Source organism: Chiloscyllium plagiosum, unplaced genomic scaffold (genome assembly GCF_037043375.1).
Source record: "Chiloscyllium plagiosum isolate Xiang-an unplaced genomic scaffold, Cpla_swu_hap1 HiC_scaffold_3, whole genome shotgun sequence".
NCBI lineage: Eukaryota > Metazoa > Chordata > Chondrichthyes > Orectolobiformes > Hemiscylliidae > Chiloscyllium > Chiloscyllium plagiosum.
Genome location: NW_028270141.1, coordinates 148,357,707 through 148,383,508, shown reverse-complemented (window position 1 = coordinate 148,383,508; position 25,802 = coordinate 148,357,707). Strand labels below are relative to the sequence as shown.

General features: G+C 45.3%; 1 protein-coding gene across 1 annotated transcript in view; it reads left to right on the top strand.

The window, feature by feature from the left end:
* The first annotated feature begins 206 nt into the window (after positions 1-206).
* itpkb (inositol-trisphosphate 3-kinase B) overlaps positions 207-25,802 on the top strand; it is a 280,890-nt gene continuing 255,294 nt past the window's right edge. The window contains exon 1 of the mRNA XM_087984184.1: positions 207-2,163. Coding sequence (XP_087840310.1) covers positions 1,291-2,163 — 873 coding nt within the window. The 5' untranslated portion in view covers positions 207-1,290. The remainder of the gene's footprint in view (positions 2,164-25,802) is intronic.

The following is a 25,802-nucleotide window of genomic DNA, read 5'->3' as shown; positions in this document are numbered from 1 at the left end:
GTGTGTGTGTGTCTTTATATCTGAGTGTCTCTGTGTGTGTCTTTATGTCTGAGTGTCTGTGTGTGTGTGTGTGGGTGTCTCTATATCTGAGTGTCTCTGTGTGTGAGTGTGTGGGTGTCTCACTGTGTGTGTGTCTTTATATCTGAGTGTCTCTGTGTGTGAGTGTGTGGGTGTCTGTGTGTATCTGTGTGTGTCAAAACAAGCTGCCTTGCTCACATACACTCTTCAGAACCGACAGTCACTCACTTCCTTCCTGCCCGGAGAGCAGTCACAGACAGACACACACTGGGCTGTGAACCAACCAGTCGCTGCAAAGAGAGAGAGAGAGATCGGAAAATATCACAGCTCAGCCGAGGTCAACACACACTCCCTGCTGAGAGCGGAGTGGGCTGCAGCCTCCCAGCCTTGGAGCTCAACTCAACAGGCTATTAACAATTTCATTTCAACTTGAGGAAAGCGGCAAGTGTCTGGAGGGGGTGGCTCCTGCAATCCAGCCCCCCCGTCTCTCTGTGAAGTCAAGTCGTGCGGTTTGCTGTGAGTGTGCTTTTAATTGCTGCCCGTATGGACTTGTGTTACTGCAAGAGTTTTTCCCGTGGCTGAATAAGGCAGTGGGCTGGGACCGCATTAGGAGGGTCCCCATGCTACTCTGAGTGTTGGATTCCGGACTGGGAACTGCAAAGATTCCTCCTGGATCCTGAATGTGACCAAGTGTGCAGCCCCTGAGGTGTTTGTGTGTGTGTTGTTCTGGGGTTACTGGAGAGTTTAAGGCCAGCTTCTCTCCCTCCCACATCCACACAAGGCACTGGCTTCATCAAGAGTGGTTTCACCCCGCAGACTGGCACCGGTTTAACTGTGAGGCAAGGAGGGGCAAAGAGGGTCTCAGAAGAGGATGGTTCTTCAAGCACTGGGCATTCGGAATCTGCCCAGGTGCCACTCGGATTTACAGAGACTCTGCAGTGCATTGTAGGGAACTGGAGAGGGCACTTAACGGGACACATTGACATTGCCACCACCAGCGCTCAGGGACTCTCAGTTCACCTGCCTCCTGAATCTCCGTGCCCACCTCCCACTCACTCGCCCGGATCTGAGAGAGGGGTCATGTTCTGAATAGCTATCCACCAGTGGATCCATTGGCAATGCCCAGACAGATTTCTTAACCTTGGCGAGGTGGGACAGCCAGCTCCTGGCAGGGGAGGGGAGGTGGGCACCAGTGAGTTTGAGGCTGGATGTCAATGCCCCCCAATACCCAGGGTGCTTGCCCGGCCTCCCGCACTGCCAGCTGCTGATGCTATGGCTGCTTGCACCTTGATCAGCCTGGGCAGAATGAGCAACGACGTCAAGACAGACTGTCCCCATCGAACTCCCAGGCTGGCGCTGAAGGTGCCCGAGAGACACGTCTCGCGTTGCCATGTGCGCCTGGCACCGAGCCCTGGGGTGAATGGCGGGCGTGGGCTCTCGCCGGCTCGGTCCAGTGAGGACCTGCGAGTGCGCAGCCGATCCCCAGGGCCAGCCCTTCCTCTGGAGGGAATGTCCAGCTCCCCCCTCAGCCCCTTTCCACAGGGCAAACAGGAGTGCGGAATCTCTGAAACGTCTGGAGATCAGCAGGAGCCGCTTAGGGGCAGGAGCCTGGCCAGAAAGTGGCAGTGTTCCCGAACGGATGAGGAGATCTCAGCAGTCACGGGGGTCACCAGAGGCAACCAGTCGGAGCAGAGCAGGGATACAGCACTGCTGGCAATACCAGGCAGCACGTTGAAGAGAAGCACCATTTCAGGCCAGGAGGAAGGCAGCCAGTTAACCCGGCACTGCCCTAATGAGGACCAACACCCTGGAGATAGGCTGAACAGCCTCAGGACTCCGTCTCCGGCCTGTCCTCTCTCCTGTCATCCGTTACCACCTCCTGCCACCCAGTCCGGCCTGGTGGAGATCCCCCACGTCATTGTGACAGAGCACGGGCATGACGACAGCAGGGAGGCCAACGATGACGGGAATCCCAATGGGCCCCGGGTTTTCACCCGCAAACTCTCCTCCTCGTCAGCCTCCTCTGCTGGCTTCTCCTCCTCCTGGGACGAGTCGGAGGAAGACATCTCGAGTGACCCGGACAAAGGAGGGGATGTCAGCTCAGCCTTTCTCCAGACCCTGGAGCATCAGCCCAAACCCAGGGTGGTGAGTACAAGCACTCACTTCTCACTCTCCTGATCACTCTCCATTAACAAGGGAGGGAGGGAGGGAGGCAGCAACAACACTTGCATTGACCTAGCGTTGTAACATAGCATCACGGTGCTTCAGAGAAATGCTACATGCAGATGTCAGACTACATTCTGGATATCAGGTCCAATGACCAAAGAGTTTGCTCAAACAGGTAGGGTTTAAAGAATGTCTAAAGAATGGTTTAATAGAGTCAATTGCCAGAGACTTTTCCCCAGGGCAGAATTGACTGGTATGAGGCGTCATAGTTTTAAGATATTAGGGGAAAGGTATAGAGGAGACGTCAGAGGAAGGTTCTTTACGCAGAGAGTTGTGAATGCATAGAATGCGTTGCCAGCGGTGGTGGTGGAAGCAGAGTCATTCGGGACGTTTAAGCGACTGCTGGACATGTACATGGATAGCAGTGAGTGGAGGGGCGCGTAGGTTCAGTTATTTTATTTCACATTAGGATTAACCCTCGGCACAACATCGTGGGCCGAAGGGCCTCTTCTGCGCTGTACTTTTCTACGTTCTAATGTGTTAAAAGAGGAAAAGGTGGTTGAGAGATGAGAGGTACAGGGAAGAAATTCCTCAGTTTATGGGCCAGGCCACCACTGGTGGAACAGCGAATATTGAGAACGCACAAAAGACCAGAATTAGAGAGTTCTTGGAGGATTGTAAGACAGGGGCTAGATTACAAAAATAGGGAGGGGTAAGGGTAAGTCTGGGTAGGCATTTGAATGCGAAGATGATAATTTAAATATTGGAGCATTTCTGAACTGGTGGATCACTGAGCAGGCAGGGAGTGCTGGGTCATAGCAATACAGAGCTAGCTAAAGAAAAGTGAGGCAGGATTCTTGGTGACCTGAAGTTTACAGAGGTTAGAATGTGGGAAACCAGCTGTGTGGGTGTGTGTTTGTGTGTGGGTGTGTGTGTTTGTGTGTGTATGTGTTTGTGTGTGTGTGTGTGGGTGTGTTTGTGTGTGTGTGGGTGTGTTTGTGTGTGTGTGGGTGTGTTTGTGTGTGTGTGGGTGTGTTTGTGTGTGTGTGTTTGTGTATGTGTGGGTGTGTTTGTGTATGTGTGTCTGTGTGTGTGTGTGTCTGTGTGTGTGTGTGTCTCTATGTGTGTGTGGGTGTGTATGTGTGTGTGTGTCTCTCTGTGTTTGTGTGTGGGTGTGTTTGTGTGTGTGTGTCTGTGTGTGTGTTTGTGTGTGTCTCTGTGTGTGTGGGTGTGTTTGTGTGTGTGTGTGTGTCTGTGTGTGTGGGTGTGTTTGTGTGTGTGTGTGTATGTGTGTGTATGTTTTTCTTTAGATTCCAATCGATCAAAAGGAAGTGACTTATAAGAAAGCTAGAATAGTGCTAGGCCTGAGGATTGGAAGCAATTAAGAACAACCAAGGAACGGATTAGGATTAGATAAAGAGAATATGAATGTAAGCTAATGAGGTACATAAAGTCAGAATATAAAAGCTTTTATTGATATGTGAAAAGAAAAGGACTAGCAAGGATAAATATGGCCTCATTAAATAGAGAGGAACATTTCTAATGGACAACAGATCGATGTAGGAATAGTTATTTCGATAAGCTGTTCAAACATTTTGTCTTGAACCACTACACTGCAAGAGCCTAAAGCGATCACAGCAGAACTCATAGATCACAGCAGTGCACCTCCTGATAGCGTCTGGATTCCCACTGAAATGAAAGGCCTCATCCAGTAGACCAAGTGACCACCAAGTCCTACAGTGTATTGTAATTGTCAAGGCTAGAGCTAACATAAACTCAAAGGAGGAGCTGAGACTACAATTGTTACAGAGGTGGAAATACTCAGTCGTTATGATAGTGTGGATGTATCGTCAGAAATGGATCTTGGCGTCAAATAAGATTGCAAAAAGAGGAGCAGGCCCATCGAGCCTGTGCCACCATTCACTTAGTTCATGATCTTTATATAAGATAATCAGAGGGTTAGATAGGGTGGACAGGGAGAGCCTTTTTCCAAGTATGGTGACAGTGAGCACAAGGGGACATAGCTTTAAATTGAGGGGTAATAGATATAGGACAGATGTCAGAGGTGGTTTCTTTACTCAGAGAGTAGTAAGGGTATGGAATGCTTTGCCTGCAACAGTAGTGGATTCGGCAACTTTAAGTACATTTAAGTTGTCATTGGACAGGCATATGGACGTACATGGAACAGTGTAGGTTAGATGGGCTTCAGATTGGTATGATAGGCCGGGCGCAACATCGAGGGCTGAATGGCCTGTACTGCGCTGTAATGTTCTATGTTCTATGCTCTGGCTGTGATTGTGGTTTCACTTTCTTCCGAACTCCCTTTTGTCTGACTCAGGCTTGAATATGAGAGTGGTGCTGGAAAAGCACAGCAGGTTAAGCAGCATCCAAGGAGCAGGAAAATCAGGATGCTGCCTGACTTGCTGTGCTTTTGCAGCACCACTCTAATCTTGACTCTAATCTCCAGCATCTGCTCTCCTCACTTTTGCCTCAGGCTTGAATATATTCAATGACCCAGCCTCCACTGCTGTCTGAGGTAGACAATTGATAAACCTCCCAAGGAAGAAATTCCCCCTAGCTCTGTCTTAAACAAGAGACCCCTTATTTTTAAATAATTCTTCCTAGTTCTCGATTCATCACAAGAGGAAAAGTCCTCTCTGCATCTACCCTGACAAGCCTTCTCAGAATCTTGTAGCTTTCAGCAAGATCAGCTCTCAACATCTCAACTCCAATGGGTAAAAGACCAACCTTTTCTCATAAGTTAACACCTTCACCCCAGGTATCAGCAAAATGAACTTTCTGTGAGCTGCTTCTAATGTCTCCTTAAATCAGGGAACCAGTGCTATACACAGTTCACCAGCTGTGGTCTTACCTGTCCTGATGTAACAGGTCTTCCCTAACATTATACTCCATCTACCTTGCAATAAAAACAACATTAACTTGTCATCCCAATTATTTGTTGTATCTGCAGGTGAAATGTTTGAGATTTGTTTACAATGACTCCTAGACCTGTTTGTACTTAGCATTCTTCTCTATTCAAACAGCATTCTATTCTTCCTACCAAAGTGGACAACAACATGTTTTCCCGCATTGTACTCCAAGTTTTTGACCACTCAAACTATCGACATCCCTTTGTAGTTTCTCTGCACCCTCCTCAACACCTGCTTTCTTTCCTATGTTTGTATCATCTTCAAGTTTGGTTACAATACAATTTGTCAATCAGGCCATAAGTAGATAGAGTCATAGAGTCACAGAGATGTACAGCATGGAAACAGACCCTTTGGTCCATCCCGTCCATGCCGACCAGATATCCCAACCCAATCTAGTCCCACCTGCCAGCACCTGGCCCATATCCCTCCAAATTCCTATTCATATACCCATCCAAATGCCTCTTAAATGTTGCAATTGTACCAGCCTCCACCACATCCTCTGGCAGCTCATTCCATACTCGTACCACCCTCTGTGTGAAAAGGTTGCCCCTTAGGTCTCTTTGATATCTTTCCCCTCTCACCCTAAACCTATGCCCCTTAGTTCTGGACTCCCTGACCCCAGGGAAAAGACTTTGTCTATTTCCCCTATCCGTGCCCCTCATAATTTTGTAAACCTCTATAAGTTCACCCCTCAACCTCTGATGCCCCAGGGAAAACAGCCCCAGCCTGTTCAGCCTCTCTCTATAGCTCAAGTCCTCCAACCCTGGCAACATCCTTGTAAATCTTTTCTGAACCCTTTCAAGTTTCACATCATCTTTCTGATACGAAGGAGACCAGAACTGCATCTTATAAAAAGATTGAGGTCCCAACACTGATCCCAAACATAGTTTGCTAGCCTGAAAATAATGCATTTATGCTGACTCTCTGATTCCTACTTGTTGGTCAATCCTTTATTCACATTAGTAAATTGTCCCAATCCCACAAACTCTTAACTTGTTCAAGAACTTTTATATGACTCCTTATCAAATGCTTTCTGGAAATCCAAATACACTTACATTTACCAATGTTGCTTTATCAATATGTTTATCATAACCTCAAAAATCTAATAAATTTGTCTAGAAATATTTCCCTTTCACAAAGCCATGTTGATTTTGCCTGACTATCCGCTGATATATACAGAGGTGGATGGTGGTGTCACAGTAATGCGGCTGGACTGATCAAGGCTCTGAGGATATTGGTTCAGATTCCACCAGGGTAGCTATGAAATTTAAATTTAATTAATTATTTTTTGAAAAAGAGCCCAAAACTAGTAACGGTGACCATAAAACTATTATTGATGGTTGTGAAAACCTTCCAGGTTCATTACTGTTCTATGGGGAAGGAAATGGACTGTCCTTCACTACATTTGATTCCAGATCCATAGCAAAATGGCTGACTCTAAAATGCCCTCTCAATTAGCCTGTTATGAATGGACAACAAATGTTGGCTCTCCCAGCAGTGTTCACATCTAAATGCTCTGATACTACCTATTTATGATATTGAGGTGCTGGTGGACAAGTCACATGACACCAGGTCACTTGATGAAGGATCAGCGCTCAGAAAGCTTGTGATTCCAAATAAACCTGTTGGACTATAACCTGGTGTTTGTGAATCCTGACCTTGACTACCTATTTAATAATGGATTTTAGCCCTTTCCCAACAACAGATGTTAGACCAGCTGACCTATAATTTTCTGCTTTCTGAATTCCCCTTTCTTGAATTGAGGTGCTTTATTTATGGATTTCCAGTACACAGGGATCTTTCCAGAATCAAGCATGATTTACAACCAATGCACCCACTATCTTGGCAGACATTTCTTTTACAAGCCTAGGATTCAAGCTATCAGGGCCAGGGGACTTGTCAGTCTTTCTAGTCTTTCTAGTACATTTTTTCTAACATTCTTAGGATCTTCTGCTGTAAAGACAGATACAAAATACTTGTTCAAGTTCCCTGCCATTTCCTTGCTTTCCTTTGTTAATCCCACCATCTCATCTGCAAAGGGGCCAACACTCACTTTAGCTCCATCTCACATCCACAAAGAAGCTTTTACAATCTGTTTTTATATTTCTTGCTGGTTTACTTTTTTCTGAGTCGTCTGGTTTATAAATCTTCTGATATACCACTACTCTCGACATGGTAGTGTGTGTCTTTCAATGTGTTACCGAATTTATAAACAGTCTGGTTAAGCTATAAGGTAAAGTCGATGAGCAGTTGACAATGTACTAATGGTAGAGGGATTGAGACAGGTACCATTGAGGTAATTCATGGGTGCGATCAGCCTGTTTGTAAAGACTAACACTGTGTCAGTTGATGCTGCTGTCACAGAGAGGTAATTTGGAGATGAGGAATGGGAAGGACCAAGGATTGATCTGTGGGGGAATACCAGCGGTACTGATGCAGGAGAACATCATTGCACTGCATGTAGGTTTGGAGATCACTGACAGTAACCATGCTCTGGGCTGGATTTGTTACAAACGGTGCAATGACATGAAATCATAAACACAGTATATCTGTACCTTAGGGCAGAGAAGATTATAGAGTCATAGACTTGTACTGTACACTAACAAACCCTTTGCCCTAACTCATCCATGTTGACCAGGTATCCTAAATAAATCTAGTCCTATTTATTAGCATTTAGTCTGTATCCCTTTAAACCCTTCCTATCCATTTACCTATCCTGATGCCTTTTAAATGTTGTAACTGTACCAGCCTCCATCACTTCCTCTCGCAGCTCATTCCATACACGCACCACTCTGTGAACAGATTGCCACTTATACCCCTTTTATATCTTTTCCTTCTCACCTTATGCCCTCTAGTTTTGGACTCCCCAACCCGAGGGAAAAAGACCTGGGCTGTTCACCCCATCCATGCCTGTCATGATTCTATAATGATTCACCCCTCAGTCTCTGAGGCTCCAAGGATATTTAAGAGGGGTGTTCCAAATCATAAACTACTACGGGAAGTAATTAAGTAATGAGAAAGTGTTTCCAGCAGTATGAGTGTTGGTAACCAGAGAACACAGATTTGGCAAAAGAGGAAAAAACAAATTCAATTGAAGGGGAATTGGATAAACATTTGGAAAGTGGAATAAGGGTAGGGCGGGGGGGGGGTCAGGGGAAGGATCATTTAGGTAAAGTGCTGGCAGAGGAAGTTGAGTTGTTAGAAATGGGGGTTTCTCTTTGTCTTCACTCCCCCCCCCCCCCCCCCCAGCACTCCCCAGATTCCTGGGCATATCCTGCTTCCACACCACAGAATAACTGCCAGTCAACACAAAGGAATTAAACCCAGAGTCTCAATCTGATTGTTTCAGAGAGACATTCAAAGTCTTGGCAGCTTCTAGCTCTCCTGTGTGATGTAGGCAGGACTATAATTCTTCTATATATATATATTTATTTACACACTATTATAAAATCGACTCAAAGGAATGGAATTGTTTGTCATATCTTGCTGTCATTTCTGTTGTATCTATTTCGGTGGAAGGCTTGTTTTAAACAGAGAGTGCTGACGATATTATTGTTTGGGGGAAGCAGAATGAGGTAATCCTGGGCTCAGGCTGTGAGGAAATTGGATTCATAACCCCTCAGTGCACTCTCATTAACCCAGGGGGAGGAGACCAGACCATTTGAAGAAAGTTTACAAAGTGCTTTCCCTTCCTATTCCCCTCCCCCACACCACCCCCACCCCCACCCCCACTCCCTCGATAGCATTTGGTCCCAGTGGACATTCCTTTGTGTTTTTGTCTCAGCAGAGGCATCACAGTTCAGGATAACCTACAATGCGAACCCAGGGTGACTGGGCAGTGGTCAAGAGTGGGGTCTTCCGGATTGTTTTCACACCTTCTCCAGTTCAGGGACAATCGGGATTAACTACTAGTCACCAAACAGGGATCAGCTCCAGAGATAGAAGAGGGCATGGGAATTGGAGAGGGACAGTGTGAGAGTGGGAGTCTAAAGAGAGAGAGAGAGAGGGAGAGAGGGAATCTGAAGAGAGAGAGAGAGAGAAGAAGCCTAAAGGAAGAGAGAGAGTGGGAGTCTGATGAAAGTGAAAGAATATGAAGTTGGGGTCTAGGGTGGGAAAATGTGGGAATGGCACTTGGAGATAGATGCAGTGTGACAGTGAGTGTGAAAAGAGAGAGAAAGAGGTGGGGTCGGGGGGAGGGGGATCTTGGAGGGAGGGAGGGAGAGAGAGAGAGAGAGAGAGATCCTGGACAGAGATAGTGAGAGTTGGCCTGACAGAGATACAGAGAGAGAGAGAGAAAACTAAAGGAAGGAAGCTGGCAATAAAGGAAAAGAGACAAAGAAAGAAAAATAGGGTAAGAGAAAGAAAAATGAATTGACAGGAAAGGTAAGGAAAAATGAGGCAATAAAAGGTCAGAAGAGAGGAAGGCAGGATGAAGAGAAACAGAAAAGGGGAGAAAATGTTAAAGACAAAGAGAGGGAGGAAGAGGAAGAGCATAAGAAAGAAAGCGATAAAAAAGTAAAGAATCAAAGAGAGAGAGAGTGGAAAAAACAGTATGCTGCAGTGAGATTGTGAGAGGAGATTATTATCTCTGTTAGTAACTCATTGCAGCCAGTGCGTTGGCTGGGCCTGTTCTCTGCATTGTCTCCTCCACTCCTTTCCCCTCCTGTAAAACCTTTCGAGTACACCACACGGTGTTGTAAAGCAGGACAGGCTGGTGACTAAAACACTTACTTTCACCATCTTTGTGTGCATGAGCTTGTGTGAGTGTTTCTGTCTTTCTGTGTGTGTGTTCGTGTGTGTGTATATTCAAGTGTCTGCATATGAAGGTTTTTTTATGTGCGTGTGAGCGTTTGTGTGTGCAATATATCATGTGCGTAAGTGTGAAAAGTGTACACCTTGTTTTACACAGTGTAAGGAGTCCCTGTTGTAATGGGGCTGGCCCTCCCATGTTGTGTCAGGCTGGGAGTTGCTGTCCCATTGTGGAAAGATTTGACATGATACTCTCTGATAACAGCCAGCTAGCTTGATGTTCCATGCGATATGTCAGTGCTGGCCCTGACACAGGCCCTGTTTATCTCTCTCCTTCTCTGTTGCATCTAGTTGGCTATTTTTGTGTTGAAGCTCAGGGCCTTTTGGTTGGAAAATTATTTACTTTTGAGCAATTTTTCAAATGTGCCAAGACAATAAACAATTGATATGTCAGAGTGAACTGTGGTGAACCAGCCCCATAAAGCAGCTACAGTGACAACCCACAGTTTAAGATTTGTTTTCTTTTTATCTTGGACTATAATTACTCCAGTTTGATAATAATTTGCATGACTAGCTACAACCGATGTTGTCCATGCTTATCTATACAATTGGGAGAGGGGCTAACATCTTTATGAGTCTTCACTGCCCTCCTGTACACCGTGTGGTGAGAGATTCAACTGTGCACCCCTGAAATTGATTATCTGCCTGTGATCACTTTGCAAAAGTGAGGACTGCAGATGCTGGAAACCAGAGTCTAGGTCAGAAGTCTAAGTCAGAGTGGTGCTGGAAAAGCACAGCAGGTCAGGCAGCATCCGAGGAGCAGCGAAAATCGACGTTTCGGGCAAAAGCCCTTCATCATTCATTCCTGATGAAGGGCTTTTGCCTGAAACGTTGATTTTTCCTGCTCCTCAGGGATGCTGCCTGACCTGCTGTGCTTTTCCAGCACCACTCTGATCTCGACTGTGATCACTTTGCCTTTTGCTGTACCGTTTTTTGTTAAGAGATCCTGAGAATGAGAAGAAAACAACGTCTGACCAGAATGATGTCGGGTTTGGTGAGACCTCTCTGGAATTAGGAGGGAAGTTGCTGATCTCCTTAGCTGTGGAAGAATGTGGCTGTGTCTTAAGGAAGTGCTACAAAAGTTCACAAGACTGATTCCTGGGATGAAGAAATTGTTTTATGAAGAGAGATTGAATAGATTAGGTCTGTATTGCTGGGAGTTTGGAAGAACAAGAGATGATCTCATCAAAACAGAAAACAGAACATAAAATTTTAGGGAGCTTAACAGATTAGATATTGAGGAAAAGTTTGCCCTGGCTGGAGAGTTGAGAGCTAAACACTAAGCTGAAGATAAGTGGAGCAGCCATTTGGAGCTGGGATGAGGAGCAGTTCCTTCATAAGGCAAGTCCTGTCCTTCTGCAATCACTCGGGTCATCAAAGTAGCTTACAGTCATTGAAGTCTTGTAGTCACTCCTGTAATGCAAGAAACGCAAGGCTCCTCCAAGCAGCAATACAATTCTATGCAGGAGGCCATTCAGCCCATTCAGCATTGGTTGAGGGATGAGTATTGGCCTGGGTATCAGGGATGACACACCTACACATCTTCAAAAACGTCTCTATCTGAGAGAAGTTCAGGACTCAACAGGAAGGACAATCAGCTCTGTCAGAGCCTGGCTCAGTCCGTTCTGTTCCCAGAGGTGGATTTGAACCCAGCATCTTTGGACTCAAACGAATCATAGAATCCCTAAAGTGTGGAAGCAGGCTGTTCAGCCCATCGAGCCAAAACAGCCCTCCGAAGAGCATCCCACCTCCCCCATTCCTGTAACCCTGCATGGCTTACACGCCTGGTCTGCACATCATTGGACACTATGGGCAATTTAGCATGGCCTATCCAGCTAACCTGCACACCTTTGGTATGTGGGAGGAAACCAGAGCACCCGGAGAAAACCCACACAGACACAGGGAGAATATGCAATCTCCACACATACTGTCACCCAAGGCTGGAATCGAATCCAGATCTGTGGCGCGGTGAGGCAGCAGTGCTAACCACTGAGTCACCGTGCTGCCCATAAAGGGTGGAGATGCACTTAACTAAACCATGGTTAACATCCACAGATTTATGAACCTTTAAAATTCTCTACCCTCGGGTGGACACTCCACGTTTGAGCCCTTTCCAGGCAAATGTTGAAAGATTTTTTGGATGGTAAAGAAATCTGAGCAGAATGGGATGAGGCAGGAAAGTGAGGTAGACGTTGAAAATCAGACACATTCAGACTGGGTGACAGAACAGGGTCAAGGGTCAATGATCTCCTGCTCCTGTTATTTTTAACAGTTAAATACCCACATTGATTTTCCCTTTTCTCGACAGTACAACTGCAATCAAGCATAGGCTGCAAAGAGCTTTGGGGTGCCCGAAGGTTGTGTTCGGTGTCATATGAATGCACGTCTGTTCATTTTATTGATTCTCATTGTTTGTATAGCCACAAAACCCTTATTAAAAATAAGATAGTGGAGAGTTTGGATGCAAATAAAATCATAAATGATAGCCAGGGTGGGTTATTGATGGGGAAGTCTTGCCAATTTAATTTATTGCTATTTACTAAAACTGTAAGCAAGGAGGTAGATAGGGGAAAGGCATGTGGGTGCGGTGTACTTAGATAACAGTAAGCCCCTTGATATTGTGGTTCTGGAAAGAATAAACTGTGGATGGAAAATGAAAGGACCTGACCTGATGATAAATTGTAGCTGTTGTAACAACACTAACTCAGAAGAGTAAAGCAAATTAACTGTTGAGGTGTATTAAAAGGTCAATATTGAACTAAAATAATGAGGTAATGATGCTGCTCTTTGCATAATGTCTGTTTGCCACAGTAGATAAAGGATATTACAACTACTTGCAGAAGACAACAAACTAGAATAATGGAGGGTTTCAGAGCTTGAACTCAAAGGATTGACAAAGTACTGTGGGCATGCAGAGGAGATACTCACCATAACAGGGTCACAACTACAAGGAACCTAAGGCCCTTGATCATGCTGATCAGTTCAGGCTGTTTTGCCTTCTACAGAAAGAAGGTGAATTTAAAATGATTCTGCAGAAACATTTAGTTGTGATTCGAATTTGCCCTTGTCTCTCGTTTAGTGAAAACCAAGCATTAGGTTTGGTTAAAAATGGAATGAGTGATTAACAGGTCCTTTCCTCTCCCACATGAAACAGGAGCATTCTTGTTGAAAGGACAGATTAGCCTGTGTTAACACTGGGGCTTGACCCACTTGTTATAGAGTCATCGAGTCAAAGTTGCAGAGCACAGAAACAGACCCTTTGGTCCAACTCGTCCATGCTGACCAGATATCCTCAATTAATCTAGTTCCATTTGCCAGCACTTGGCCCATTTCCCTCTAAGGAGAAAGTGAGGTCTGCAGATGCTGGAGATCAGAGCTGAAAATGTGTTGCTGGAAAAGCGCAGCAGGTCAGGCACCATCCAGGGAACAGGAGAATCGATGTTTCGGGCATAAGCCCTTCTTCAGGAATCCCTCTAAACCCTTCCTATTTATGATGCCTCATAAATGTAGTAATTGTCCCATCCTCCAGCACTTCCTCTGGCAGTTCACTCCATACATGTATCACTCTTTGCATGAAAAAATTGCCCCTTAGGTCCCTTTTAAATCTTTTCCCTCTCACCTGAAACCTGTGCCTTCTAGTTTGGCCTGAGCTGGGAATCAAGGCTAGTTTCAATGGTGCTGGAATAAGGAAGGGGTGGGAGAGGCTAACATACAGGTGGGATCAGGAACTCTTGCTGCATTCCTCACAAAGTCATCTTGTCCCTGAGTGCTTAGGCCATTTGCCACAGAGATTCCTGGCAATGACTTCCTATCACCACCAATTCCCATTCCCACTCCCACCAATTCCCATCCCCACTTCTACCAATTCCTTATCCCACTTGTACCAATTCTCAATCCCAAACCTACAATTCCCATTCCCACTCCTACCAATTCTCAATCCCACTCCTACCAATTCCCAATCCCATTCCTACCAATTCCCAATCCCATCCCACTAATTCACATTCCCTCTGGTTCACTCCCACTGCCTGATTCTGAATCTTACCGTCCGTTTCCCACACTGCCACTCATGAGTCTCAGCTTTAACCTTGTAGCATATTTGGGAGGGTCATGTTTTTGCACCTAATGAGGCGAGTGGGTGTTGGGAGCCAATGTTGCAGCTGGTGAGTGGGGAGCATGTGGTCAATGGGCTGTCTCATGCCTTCCTAGTTGTTCTGGAATGACCAAATATTGCTCTGTCTGTACCGTGCCCTGTCCCCGGTGTTAGTTGGTGAAGGAGTACTGCCTGTGGGAAGCGTGGCTGGATTCTTTAGCCAAGAAGCTGGCAGTGATGAGCTCACCAAGGGATGGTTCAGCCCTTCACCACCTCGTACTTCACATCACCTAGCTGCTCCAGCTTGGGTCAGCCAGTAAAGAGAGAGATCTTGGACAGACTGAAGACATCAATAATTGGGCAAAGGTGTGGTTCACAACTGAAACGGTAATAATTGGAAGTTATAAAACACTCAGTGATTAGACGGGAATCCTAGTGACTCATCATTTAGTGTTTTCTTACGCAACACCCATCATATTCACTTTTACTCGCCAATGTTCCCACATCTTCATCATCCCTCTCTCTCAATTACTAATCATTCTCTTCGTCCGTTCCTGATCTTTCTCTCTCTCTCTATTCCTGATCATTCTTTCTCACCGTTGCCCTATTCCTGATTTTTCTCTTTCCCTCTCTCCCCATTCCTGATCATTCTCTCTTCCTCCATTCCTGACATTTGTCCCCCTCTGTACTGATTTTGTATCCCTCCATTTCTCTCTCTCCCCCTCGATGCCAGATCTTGCTCTCTTACCCCATTTCCAATTTTTCTTTCTCTCTCCCAATTTTTGACCTTTCCCTCTCTCTCCATCTCTGATCATTTTTCTCTCCATTCCTAATCATTTTCTACCTCTATTGCTCAACATTTTCTCTCTCTCCATTCCTGATCGTTCCCTTTCTCATTCTAGTTTATGCAAAATGGAGCAGAGTAGGCCATTTGGCCCTTCATGCCTGATCTGCTTGCATTCTCCATCTATCCCTGATACCCCCTCATTCTCCTTTCTGACAAGCATCTATCCACCTCTGAGTAAAACATATTTAATGAACTCACCTCCATTGTGTTCTGAGACAGTGTGTTCCAAAGTCATAAAACCCTTTGGGAGCGAAAAGTGTCCTATCGTCTCTGACTTGAAAGGATGAGCCGTAATTTTAAAACTGATCCCCCTGGTTCTGGACTGTCCCATAACAGGAAACATCCTTTCCACCTCCACTTTGTCAAGAGCATTCAGGATCTTATAAACTTCAATCAAATTATCCCTCATTCTTTTGAACTCCAGTGAAAATAAACCCAGACTGTCCGACCTCCCCTCATAAGACAGCCTACTAACTCCTGAGATCAATCTATTCAACTTCCTCTGAATCTTCTCCAATCATTTAAATTCTTTCTTAAATAAAGTTATGCACAGTATTCGAGGTGTGGCCTCACCAATGCCCTGGATAACTGAGGTGTCATCTCCCGATTTTTATGATCAATTCCTCCTGTAATAAAGAAAGGCATCCCATTGCCCTGCTTGACTATGTGCGTACCTGTATGCTAACTTTGTGCAGCACAGCCACTAGAACATTGAGGTCTCTCTGCACCTCAGAATTCTGCAGTCTTTCTCCATTGAAGTAAACCTTAGCTTTTCAATCTTCCCGCCGTAGTAAATAATATCCCACGTTACACAATGATCAGTTTGACAACTGGGAAACATCACAAACGTGTCATGTCTTTCACGTTGGTTTGATCAATTAACTCATTAAGACTTGCTCTTTTGTCAACCAATCAACCGTATGACATTTACACAGAATAATTCTAAGACAGTCACACGTGCAGCTGATACATAGTCCACATTATCGCACCGAATTCAGTGTTTCTGTTTTAAATCAAATTTCAGCATTTCCAGAGTTACTGTGACAGATCAGTCTGTTACTGCTGAGTCTCAAGTCTTGATGTAAACAAACGTGCACATTCCTTCAGCCTAAACATAAACACTTTCAAAATCATGTCCTCTTCCTAACCATGAAGTCAACACCATGCTTTGTCCTTCTCGTTTCATTCTTATTTAAGTTCATTTAACTTCATTTTGGCTAACCCAGCAAACTTTAAGTTGATACATACAAGGTCATGTGATGTGGACGCCACTGGCTGAGCCAGCATTTATTGCCCTTGAATTGAGTGGCTTGCTAGGGCCCTTTCAGAGTCAACTACATTTTATATTTTGCAGATAACATGAAACTTAGAAGATTTGCAAACTGTGAGGAGGAGAGTGTGGAACTCTAGAAGGACATTGACAAATTGATAGAATGGCAGATGAGAATGGCAACGCAGAGAATTGTGAGATGATTCTTGGGAAAACATTGAAAGGTAACACAAAATAAGGCTACAATTCTCAAAGAGTTGCAGGAGCAGAGGGATCTGTGTGTATATGTGTGCAAATCATTGGCAAGGCAGGTAGCTAGCAGTAAATAAAGCCCTCAGCTTTATTAAAGGGGGCATAGAGTACAGGAGCAAAGAGTTGATGTTGAAATTGTACATGAAATTTGTTGGACCTCAGCTGAAGTGTTGTGTATTGGGTGCAACATTATAGAAAAGATCTGAATGCATTGGAGAGAATATAGGAGTGATTGACACTCATGTTCCAGGAATGAGAAGCTTCAGCAATGAGGGTAGATTGAAGAAGTTGGGCTTGTTCTTCCTGGAGAGAAATTGGCTGAGCAGAGATTTGATCGAGGCTTTTAAAATCACGAGAGATCTGGATGGAGTAGATAGGAAGAAGCAATTCCCACTTGTAGAAAGGATCAAGAATGAAAAGACATAAATTTGAAATGTACAATCAAAGCAAGGGAAATGTGAGGAAAAATTGTCCACCCAGTAAATTGTGAGGGTATGGAATGCATGCAGTGGAGGTAGGTTCAACTGAGGCATTAGAAAGGCCTTTGTGAATATACAGAGGCCACATCGATCACGAGCAGCTGTTTTCCCTCCTTAAAGGACATGAACAAGACAGATGGGTATTTAGAACAATGAACAGCATCGTCATGAACAGGTTTTCATTAGAGTAGCTTTTAATTCTAAATTTTCATCAAGTTAAAATTTCTCCACACCCATGCCCCAGAACATTGCCAAAGACACTGGAATTACTAACCCAGTGAAACTACCAATAGACCACAGCCTCCCCCTATTAATTAGCCTTAGGAAAGTGAGTAGTGGATGTGACCTTAAGAGATATAGTTAGTAGGTTTGCAGATGACACCAAAATTGGAGGTGTAGTGGACAGCGAAGAGGGTTACCTCAGAGTACAATGGGATCTTGACCAGATGGGCCAATGGGCTGAGGTGTGACAGATGGAGTTTAATTCAGATAAATGCGAGGTGCTGCAATTTGGGAAAGCAAATCTTAGCAGGACTTATACACTTAATGGTAAGGTCCTAGGGAGTATTGCTGAACAAAGAGACCTTGGAGTGCAGGTTCATAGGTCCTTGAAAGTGGAGTCGCAGGTAGATAGGATAGTGAAGAAGGCGTTTGGTATGCTTTCCTTTATTGGTCAGAGTATTGAGTACAGGAGTTGGGAGGTCATGTTGCGGCTGTACAGGATGTTGGTTAGGCCACTGTTGGAATATTGTGTGTAATTCTGGTCTCCTTCCTATCGGAAAGATGTTGTGAAACTTGAAAGGTTTCAGAAAAGATTGACAAGGATGTTGCCAGGGTTGGAGGATCTGAGCTACAAGGAGAGGCTGAAAGGCTTGGGGCTGTTTTCCCTGGAGCGTTGGAGGCTGAGGCGTGACCTTATAGAGATTTATAAGGAAAAGCACAGCAGGTCAGGCAGCATCCATGATATTATTTCCAATAGTCTGGTTACCTTGGCTTATTCAAATTTGCATAATGGGTACAGTACTGTTGTCAGACTGTAAAACAGAGTTCTGAAACGGTATAGAAAAGACTTACCAGGCTGTCACTCCAGGAACTAAGAGGATATGACTACACGGTGGCTCAGTGGTTAGCACTGCTGCCTCACAGAGTCATGGACACGGGTTTGATTCTACCCTCAGGCAACTGTCTGTGTGGAGTTTGCACATTCTCCCTGTGTCTGCATGGGTTTCCTCCGGGTGCTCCGGTTTCCTCCCACAATCCAGAAGATGTGTAGGTCAGGTGAATTGCCCGCAGTGTTCGGGGATGTGTAGGTTGGACGCATTAGTCGGGGTAAATATAGGGTAGGGGAATGGGTCTGGGTGGGTTTCTGTTCAGAGGGTTTGTGTGGACTTGTTGGGCCGAAGGGCCCCTGTTTCCACACTGTAGGGATTCTATGATTCTATGACTGTCAGAGAAAGTCGGGCAAGATGAGGCTTGCTTCACTGAACAAGTGAAGACCTGACAGAAATTTTTAAAACAAACAAAGAGGCTGGATAGGGTGGAAGGGAGGGACGGTTTCATCAAGATAATTATAAGCTGCTCAAATGAAAATTTATTTGCGAAGAAAATGATCAGAATGTGGAGCCCTCTGATACATGTTTCACTACTACGTGAGATTCTGACTAATTTGCATATAACTCTAAATATCTGCCTTTGTTTCTCATCCCTTATATTCTTTGCTTTACAAATATTCACCAAAGGCAGATTTAGATTTAACAACCGATCTTGCATCAATTGGTGTTTGTGCGAGAAAGCGACAATCTGCTTGTACTCTTTGTACATAAAAATAATTTGGAATTTTCCTCCTGGAAGGCGTGGCTCTAACCTTTTGACTTCATCCTGGATTCCCTGGGATGCTTCTCTCCAACTACCCGGTCTGTTCCCTTCATGTCATGATGTGGAGATGCCGGTGTGGGACTGGGGTGGACAAAGTTAAAAACCGCACAACACCAGGTTATAGTCCAACAAGTTTATTTGGAAACATTAGCAGTGCTCCGAAAGCTAGCGCTTCCAAATAAACCTGTTGGACTATAACCTGGTGTTATGAGATTTTTAACTTTGTTCCCTTTAATATTTTGAAGATTTCAAACTGATTACCCTTGAACATTCTAAATCCCAGTGAGTACAGACAGCACTCGTTTGTTTAACCTGTTTATACCTTGAAGTCCAGGTATCATTCTAATAACCTAGGGTACACCTTTCAAGACTAGTGTAATTTTGTTTTAATTATTCATCGACTGTGGGTGTCACTAGGTTAGCATTTATTACCCGTCCCTAATTGCTCTTTCTAAATTTTGGTGCCCAGTATTGTTCACAGTTCTCTAGGGATTTCAGAGTAGTCAGCAAAACGTTATTCTGTTCAAAAAAAAGGACTCGATGAGAAGGATAAACCATCCTTGGTGAGTAAACCAAGGCATTCAAAGTGCCAAAGGAGAAAGGGAGGACTGCAGATGCTGGAGATCAGAGTCGTGAGTGTGGTGCTGGAAAAGCACAGCAGGTCAGGCAGCATCCGAGGAGCAGGCGGGTTGACGTTTCGGGCATAAGCCCCTCATCAGGAGTTCAAAGTGGTAAAACTGAGTGTTGGCCCACAGGATTGGATTTTTTTAGAATCTAGCATCGAATGACTAAAAATCTAATGAAAAGGGAGACAATTGATCATAAAAGCAAATTGGGAAGAAATACAAAACCAAACAGCAAGAGCTGTTACGGATATATAAGAAGAAAGATAATGGCTAAAGTGAAAGTCAGACCTTTACAGGATGCAACTGGGGAATTGATAATGGAGAACAGAGAAATGCAGATCAATTAAACCAACGTTTTTCATCAGTGAGGAACACTGTAAATATCTGAAAGATCACAGATAAGCAAAGTGCTATTGGAAGGAAAGATCTTTTGACGTTCTCTATCACAAAGGACAAATTATTTGAGGCCCCAGAGATGGCGAAGGCATTAGTTGAAATATTCCACAACTTCCTGGATTCCTTGGAAAACCACTTGATGTGATACCCCTGTATAAGAAGGAAGTAGGAAAATATTGGCCAGTTAGCCTGGGAGTCCATTACGAAAGAAGCACAAACAGGACATTTAGAAATGGTTAATGCAATCAAATAGAGTCAACATGGTTTTGTGAAAGGGAAAAAGTGTTTTAATAAATTTGCTAGAATTCTTTCAGAGGGCATAGTAAACAAAGTTGATAAAGGGGAAATGTTAAATGTGTATTTGAATTCACCATCTTCAGATGTTTTATCAATGACCTTGCCTCCATCATAAGGTCAGAAGTGGGGATGTTCAGCACCATTCGCGACTCCACAGATACTGAAGCAGTCCATGTTGAAATGTAGCAAAACCTGCACCATGTCCAGGCTTGGGCTGATAAGTGTCAGGTAACATTCACACCACACAAATGTGAAGCAATGACCGTGACTAGTAAGAGACAATCTAACCATTGTTCTTGACATTCAATGGTGTTACCATTACTGAATTGCACTACCAATATCCTGAGGGTTACGTTTGACCACAAATTCAGCTGGACTTGCCACATAAACACAGTGGCTACAAATGCAAGTTAGAGGCTAGGAATACTGCGGCAAGTAAATCACCTCCTGACTTACCAGAGCCTGTCCATCATTTATTAGATACAAGTCAGGAGGTGGAGTACTCCTCACTTGTCCTGGTTGGGTGCAGCTCCAACAGGAAGCTTGACACAAAGCAGCCCATTTGATTGACACCACATTCCTCAAACATCCCTGGACTGCAGTGGCTCAAGGGGCAACCTTCTCAAGGGCAACTAGGAACAGGCAATAAATGCTAGCCAGCATGAATAAATAAAAAAAAAAGACTTTGCATTAAGTTGAATCCTGGCAAGCGGAAGAGTTGGAGGCATGTCATGCAGTGTCATGTGCCCATGCAGTCAGATGCAGCTAAGTTCTGGTGGAGAGTAGAAGAGGTTAGTTAGGACATGGAATTAGTGGTAGGTTGAACATAGAACATAGAACATTACAGTGCAGTACAGGCCATTCGGCCATCGATGTTGCGCCGACCTGTCATACTAACCTAAAGCCCATCTAACCTACACTATTCCATGTATGTCCATATGCTTGTCCAATGATGACTGAAACGTACTTAAAGTTGGCGAATCTACTACCATTGCAGGCAAAGCATTCCATACCCTTACTACTCTCTGAGTAAAGAAACTACCTCTGACATCTGTCCTATATCTATCACCCCTCAATTTAAAGCTATGCCCCCTCGTGTTCACCATCATCATACTTGGAAAGAAGCTCTCCCTGTCCACCCTATCTAACCCTCTCTGTGAGAAGCTTAGAGTAAAGTTGGTGAGTGTGTTTTGAGGGATTCTAAAACGACCTTCACAAATACCCGTACAGATGGAAGTGTTTTGTGCCTGGATGGTGATCACTGATCACCCATGTATATGTACATACTGCTGGATCAAAACATAAAGAAAGGCTTACACGTTTAAAGTAGCTACTTCCACAGACACTATAAAGCTCTTCTCAGTCACTTTTTACAGTTTAGTCACTGTTGACATTCAAACAAGATTCTACAAAGAAACCTTGACTGAATGATGAGGGTGCTTTTTAGTGATTGTACATTAACGATAAATGTTGGCCCAAGTTATAGGGGACAGCTCCCCTGCTTCTTTTGGAACAGTTAGCCATGTGAATTTTTTTAACACCTAAAAGGATATGGTTTGATATTGTGTTATAAAGACTGTACCTCTGACAGGAAGCACAGTACTGCCATAGTGAATATGGAGAAAAAAACCAAAAATTCACAAGGTCTGGCAGTGTCAGAAAGAGAGACAGAGAGCGACAAAAACAGAGTTAATGTTTTGAGTCCAATATGGCTCTTCCCAAGAATAGTTGGATTAACCACTCAAGTGTCCGGAGTTGGGTGTGAATATTATACGCTTTAACTGTAATTTAAATACAGGACTACTCTCTTATTGACCTCTAAGGCAGGTCATGGTCTCATTTGGATTCCTGGTTGTAATTCCCATTGTGACCACAGCTAGAGCAGAGATTCTTTTTTATTTGTCTTTGCATTAAATGCCACCATGATCAAAGCAGACATTGAAACTGCTCCCCCGACATGTCCCCACCCCCGGCCCAGCTGTCACAACCTCCACCCCTGCCCCTCTCCCTCCTCCACTCCCTGTTTCGCGAAATTTCAACTCAGAGGTGAGTGGGAAATAATTCCTGATGTTCTACACATGAAATGCTGGGGCTTGACCACTGTGCAACATGAAGAGTAAGTCTCACTGGGAAAACATGTCACCAGGATTTATCTTTCTCTGAGTTTTAAAAATCCAGCAAGCGCAATTTATCAACAAAGCAAACACAGCCATCTTTGTTTTTTTGGGCCTAGCTTCAACCAGCACATGGTCAGACCGTTTGGTTAAACTGGTCCATCCTGGTATTGATGCTCCTTATAGATCTGCTTTCATCCCTTCCCCACCTAACCCTAGCAGCACAATGTTCGACTTCAATTCTTACCTCTACGTTTGTCCAGCTTCCCCTTCAATTCACCTCAATCAGTTCACGTGGGAGTGACTTCCACATTCTAACAGCTCTCTGTGTAAAGAGGTTTCTCTCAATTCCCTCTTGGACTGAAGTGTCAGTACCTTATAATCTGTGACCCCTATTCCAATCCAAAGCAACCTCCCTACATCAACCCTCTAAAACCCTATCCTCAGTTTTAACGAGCCCTCTCAGCCCCCTCCTTCTGATAGAAAGGATCTCCAGCTGGATAATTCTGTCCAATTTCTCTGAACTACCTTCCAGAGTGTGGGGATCCCTGACAGAAAGGCTCCTAGCCAACACTTGGCAGATATACAAAAAAAAGGAGATTAAGTGGCCATTTTAAGGACAGTTAATAGATACTGATTGGAATGTTCTGGGTTCCAGCCCCTCCCTGGAGGAGATCTCCTGATGTTAGACTGGGAAATGAGGATAGCGGAAGGGGTTGGGGGAGGGGGGTGTAGCAGGGCTCACAGCTTTAGGCAGGCTTCCTGGGCATTGTCCCACCCATCTACCCTCAGCAGACATTACAGATCAACCCCTCCGTTCCACAGAACCCATTCCAACGGCAGCCTGGCTTCTGTTTCAAATTCCGACTTGAGTAAGGAGGGGAGTAGCTAAAAACCGAGATCCCTCCTGTCTCTTGGACAAACTGCAGGTTGCACCTCTTTCTGTTTTTGAAGGTCCTCTCTCCAGCTCCGAGAACTCATAAGATGTAAAATTAGAAGTAGGCCATTCAGCCCCAATGAATAGCTCCACCGTTCAATAGGTCATGGCTGATCCGAAAATTCTCAACTCCACTTTCCTTCCTTTTCCCCATTATCCTTGATTCCCTCACTGATCAAAGATCTGTCTGTCTCAGCCTTGAATATATTGAATGACCCAGCCTTGACAGACCCCTTAAGAATTTTGTAGGTTTTAATAAGGTCACCTCTCATTTCTCTAAACTCCAGTGGGTCCCCTGGGCAGACATCCACAATCACCCACAAATATGCCCTCGCTCCCCCTGCCCCCCACCCCAGCCACCGTTGGCTAATATGGAGCGACTGGCCATTAGGCAGCTTCATCCGAAGCACCGTGAGGTGACGATTTCAGCTCAACGTTGGTGCCCTGCTCAAGGCCCAAAAACCCTGCCCAAGGCTTGCACAGAATGATCTCCCTGGGCCCTAGCCAATAAGGAATGAAACACACACACAGGGACAATTCAAAGTTGGGAGGGCAATTTTCTTGATCAGTGCCCCTGATGAGCAAGGCCCTCGTGGCCAGCTGTTTAGCCATGCATACCCATCGACTGGCACTCAGAGCTGTCTGCTGGAGACTCGGGGGGAGAGAGGCACGAGACCAAGGCCATCCGATACTCGGGTCACAATGGAAGAGCCTCCATTGTGCACCCCCACTGCCCAGCAAGAGGAAGCTGTCATAGCAGTCTACACCCTGAACGGAGTGGCACGGTGGCTCAGTGGTTAGCACTGCTGCCTCACAGCGCCAGTGATCCAGGTTCGATTCCCGCCTTGGGCGAATGTCTGTGTGGAGTTTGCACATTCTCCCCGTGTGTGTATGGGTTTCCTCCGCGAGCTCCGGTTTCCTCCCACAATCCAAAGATGTGCAGGTTAGGTGAATTGCCCATGCTAAACTGCCCATAGTGTTAGGTGCATTAGTCAGGGTAAGTATAAGCTCGGGGAATGGGTTTGGGTGGGATACTCTTCGGAGGGTTGGTGTGGACTTGTTGGACTGAAGGGCTTGTTTCCACACTGTAGAGAATCTAAAAATCTAATCACATTCCCAATGACCCCTCCTTCAGAGCAGTATCTGTCTGTGTGAGGACATGATAGAGATTTTTCTGACAGCACAGGCTTCGAACTGTAAGAAGCTGTGTTGTATGCAGCAAAGCCCATTCTGGGACATATTGTACACCGGAAAAGGAAACTGTACTGTGTAAATGCAACCTCCCCCTCACTCACACATACTGAGACCTTTGAAAGGAATGTGTGCTGCAGCTCTCTCCTTTTTCCCCTTCATTCTCCCTCTCTCTGTTCTTTATTTAGCTTTCTACTTATTTCCTTTTTTCTCTTTATTCATTTCTATCTATTCTTTCTCATTGCCTTTTGTTCACTCACTTTCCCTCACTGCCTTTCTTCCTCTCATCTTTCCTCCTTTCCTCCTTTCACCCTGTCACTCCTTCTATCACTCTCGATCCAATCCAGAGTTGCTTGATGTTGTGTCTGTGTTTATTTTGGGCCCATGTTCTGAAGGGCACTTTCTCCTCCATTCCTCGCTGCGAGAGAGTCAGGGCTGGGCTTCAGTTAGCACCAGGGCTGATGTGCAGAGGCTATGGCCTGAGGTGCAAGATTGGAGGCTGAGGACAGAGAGACACAACCTCGAGAGAGAATGCAGCCAGAGATTGAGCTGAGGGCTGAGCCTTAGGGCCAGTGCTGAGCAGAACAGAGGCTGAGGACCAGGTCTGACAGGACTGAGGCTAAGGCCCAGGCCCCAGCAAGGCCTAATGGTGAGGGCCAGGACCCAGCAAGGCCTAGTGGTGAGGCTCAGGCCCCAGCAAGGCCTAATGGTGAGTCCCAGGCCTCAGCAAAGCCTAATGGTGAGTCCCAGGCCCCAGCAAGGCTTGATGATGAGGCCCAGGTCCCAGCAAGGCCTGGTGGTGAGACCCAGGCCCCAGCAAGGCCTGATGGTGAGGCCCAGGCGCCAGCAGGAGGCTGATGATGAGGCCCAGGCGCCAGCTGGAGGCTGATGATGAGGCCCAGATCCAAGCAGGAGGCTGATGGTGAGGATTAGATTAGGTTACAGAATGGAAACAGGCCCTTCGGCCCAACATGTCCACACAGACCCTCTGAAGAGTGACCCACCCAGACTTATTCCCTTACCCTATATTTTCCCCTGACGAATGCACCGAACTCTATGGGCAATTTAGCATGGCAAATCCACCTAACCTGCACTTGTTTGGAGTGTGGGAGGAAACCGGAGCACCCGGAGGAAACCCACGCAGACACGGGGAGAATGTGCAAACTCCACACAGACAGTCACCCAAGGCTGGAATCGAACCCGGGTCCCTGGCGCTGTGAGGAGGCAGTGCTAACCACGGGTGTCACGGTGCTGCCCCAAGGATGAGGGCCCGCAAGGTTCTGAGAACCAGGGGTGAATCAACTGAGAAGAAACTAAAAGCTCACAGCCACCATCTCGCTACCACAATTAAAAAAAAAACTCAAGGCACAACTCAAAAACAGGGTGATTCAAACAACAAAAGAGTAATGGGGAGGAGGTGAAGTCGCTGAAGGTGAGCTCTGCTGACAGATTACAGCTGACGATAATTTTTTGTCTGAAAAGCCAACTTTTTAATAATGTGGTTT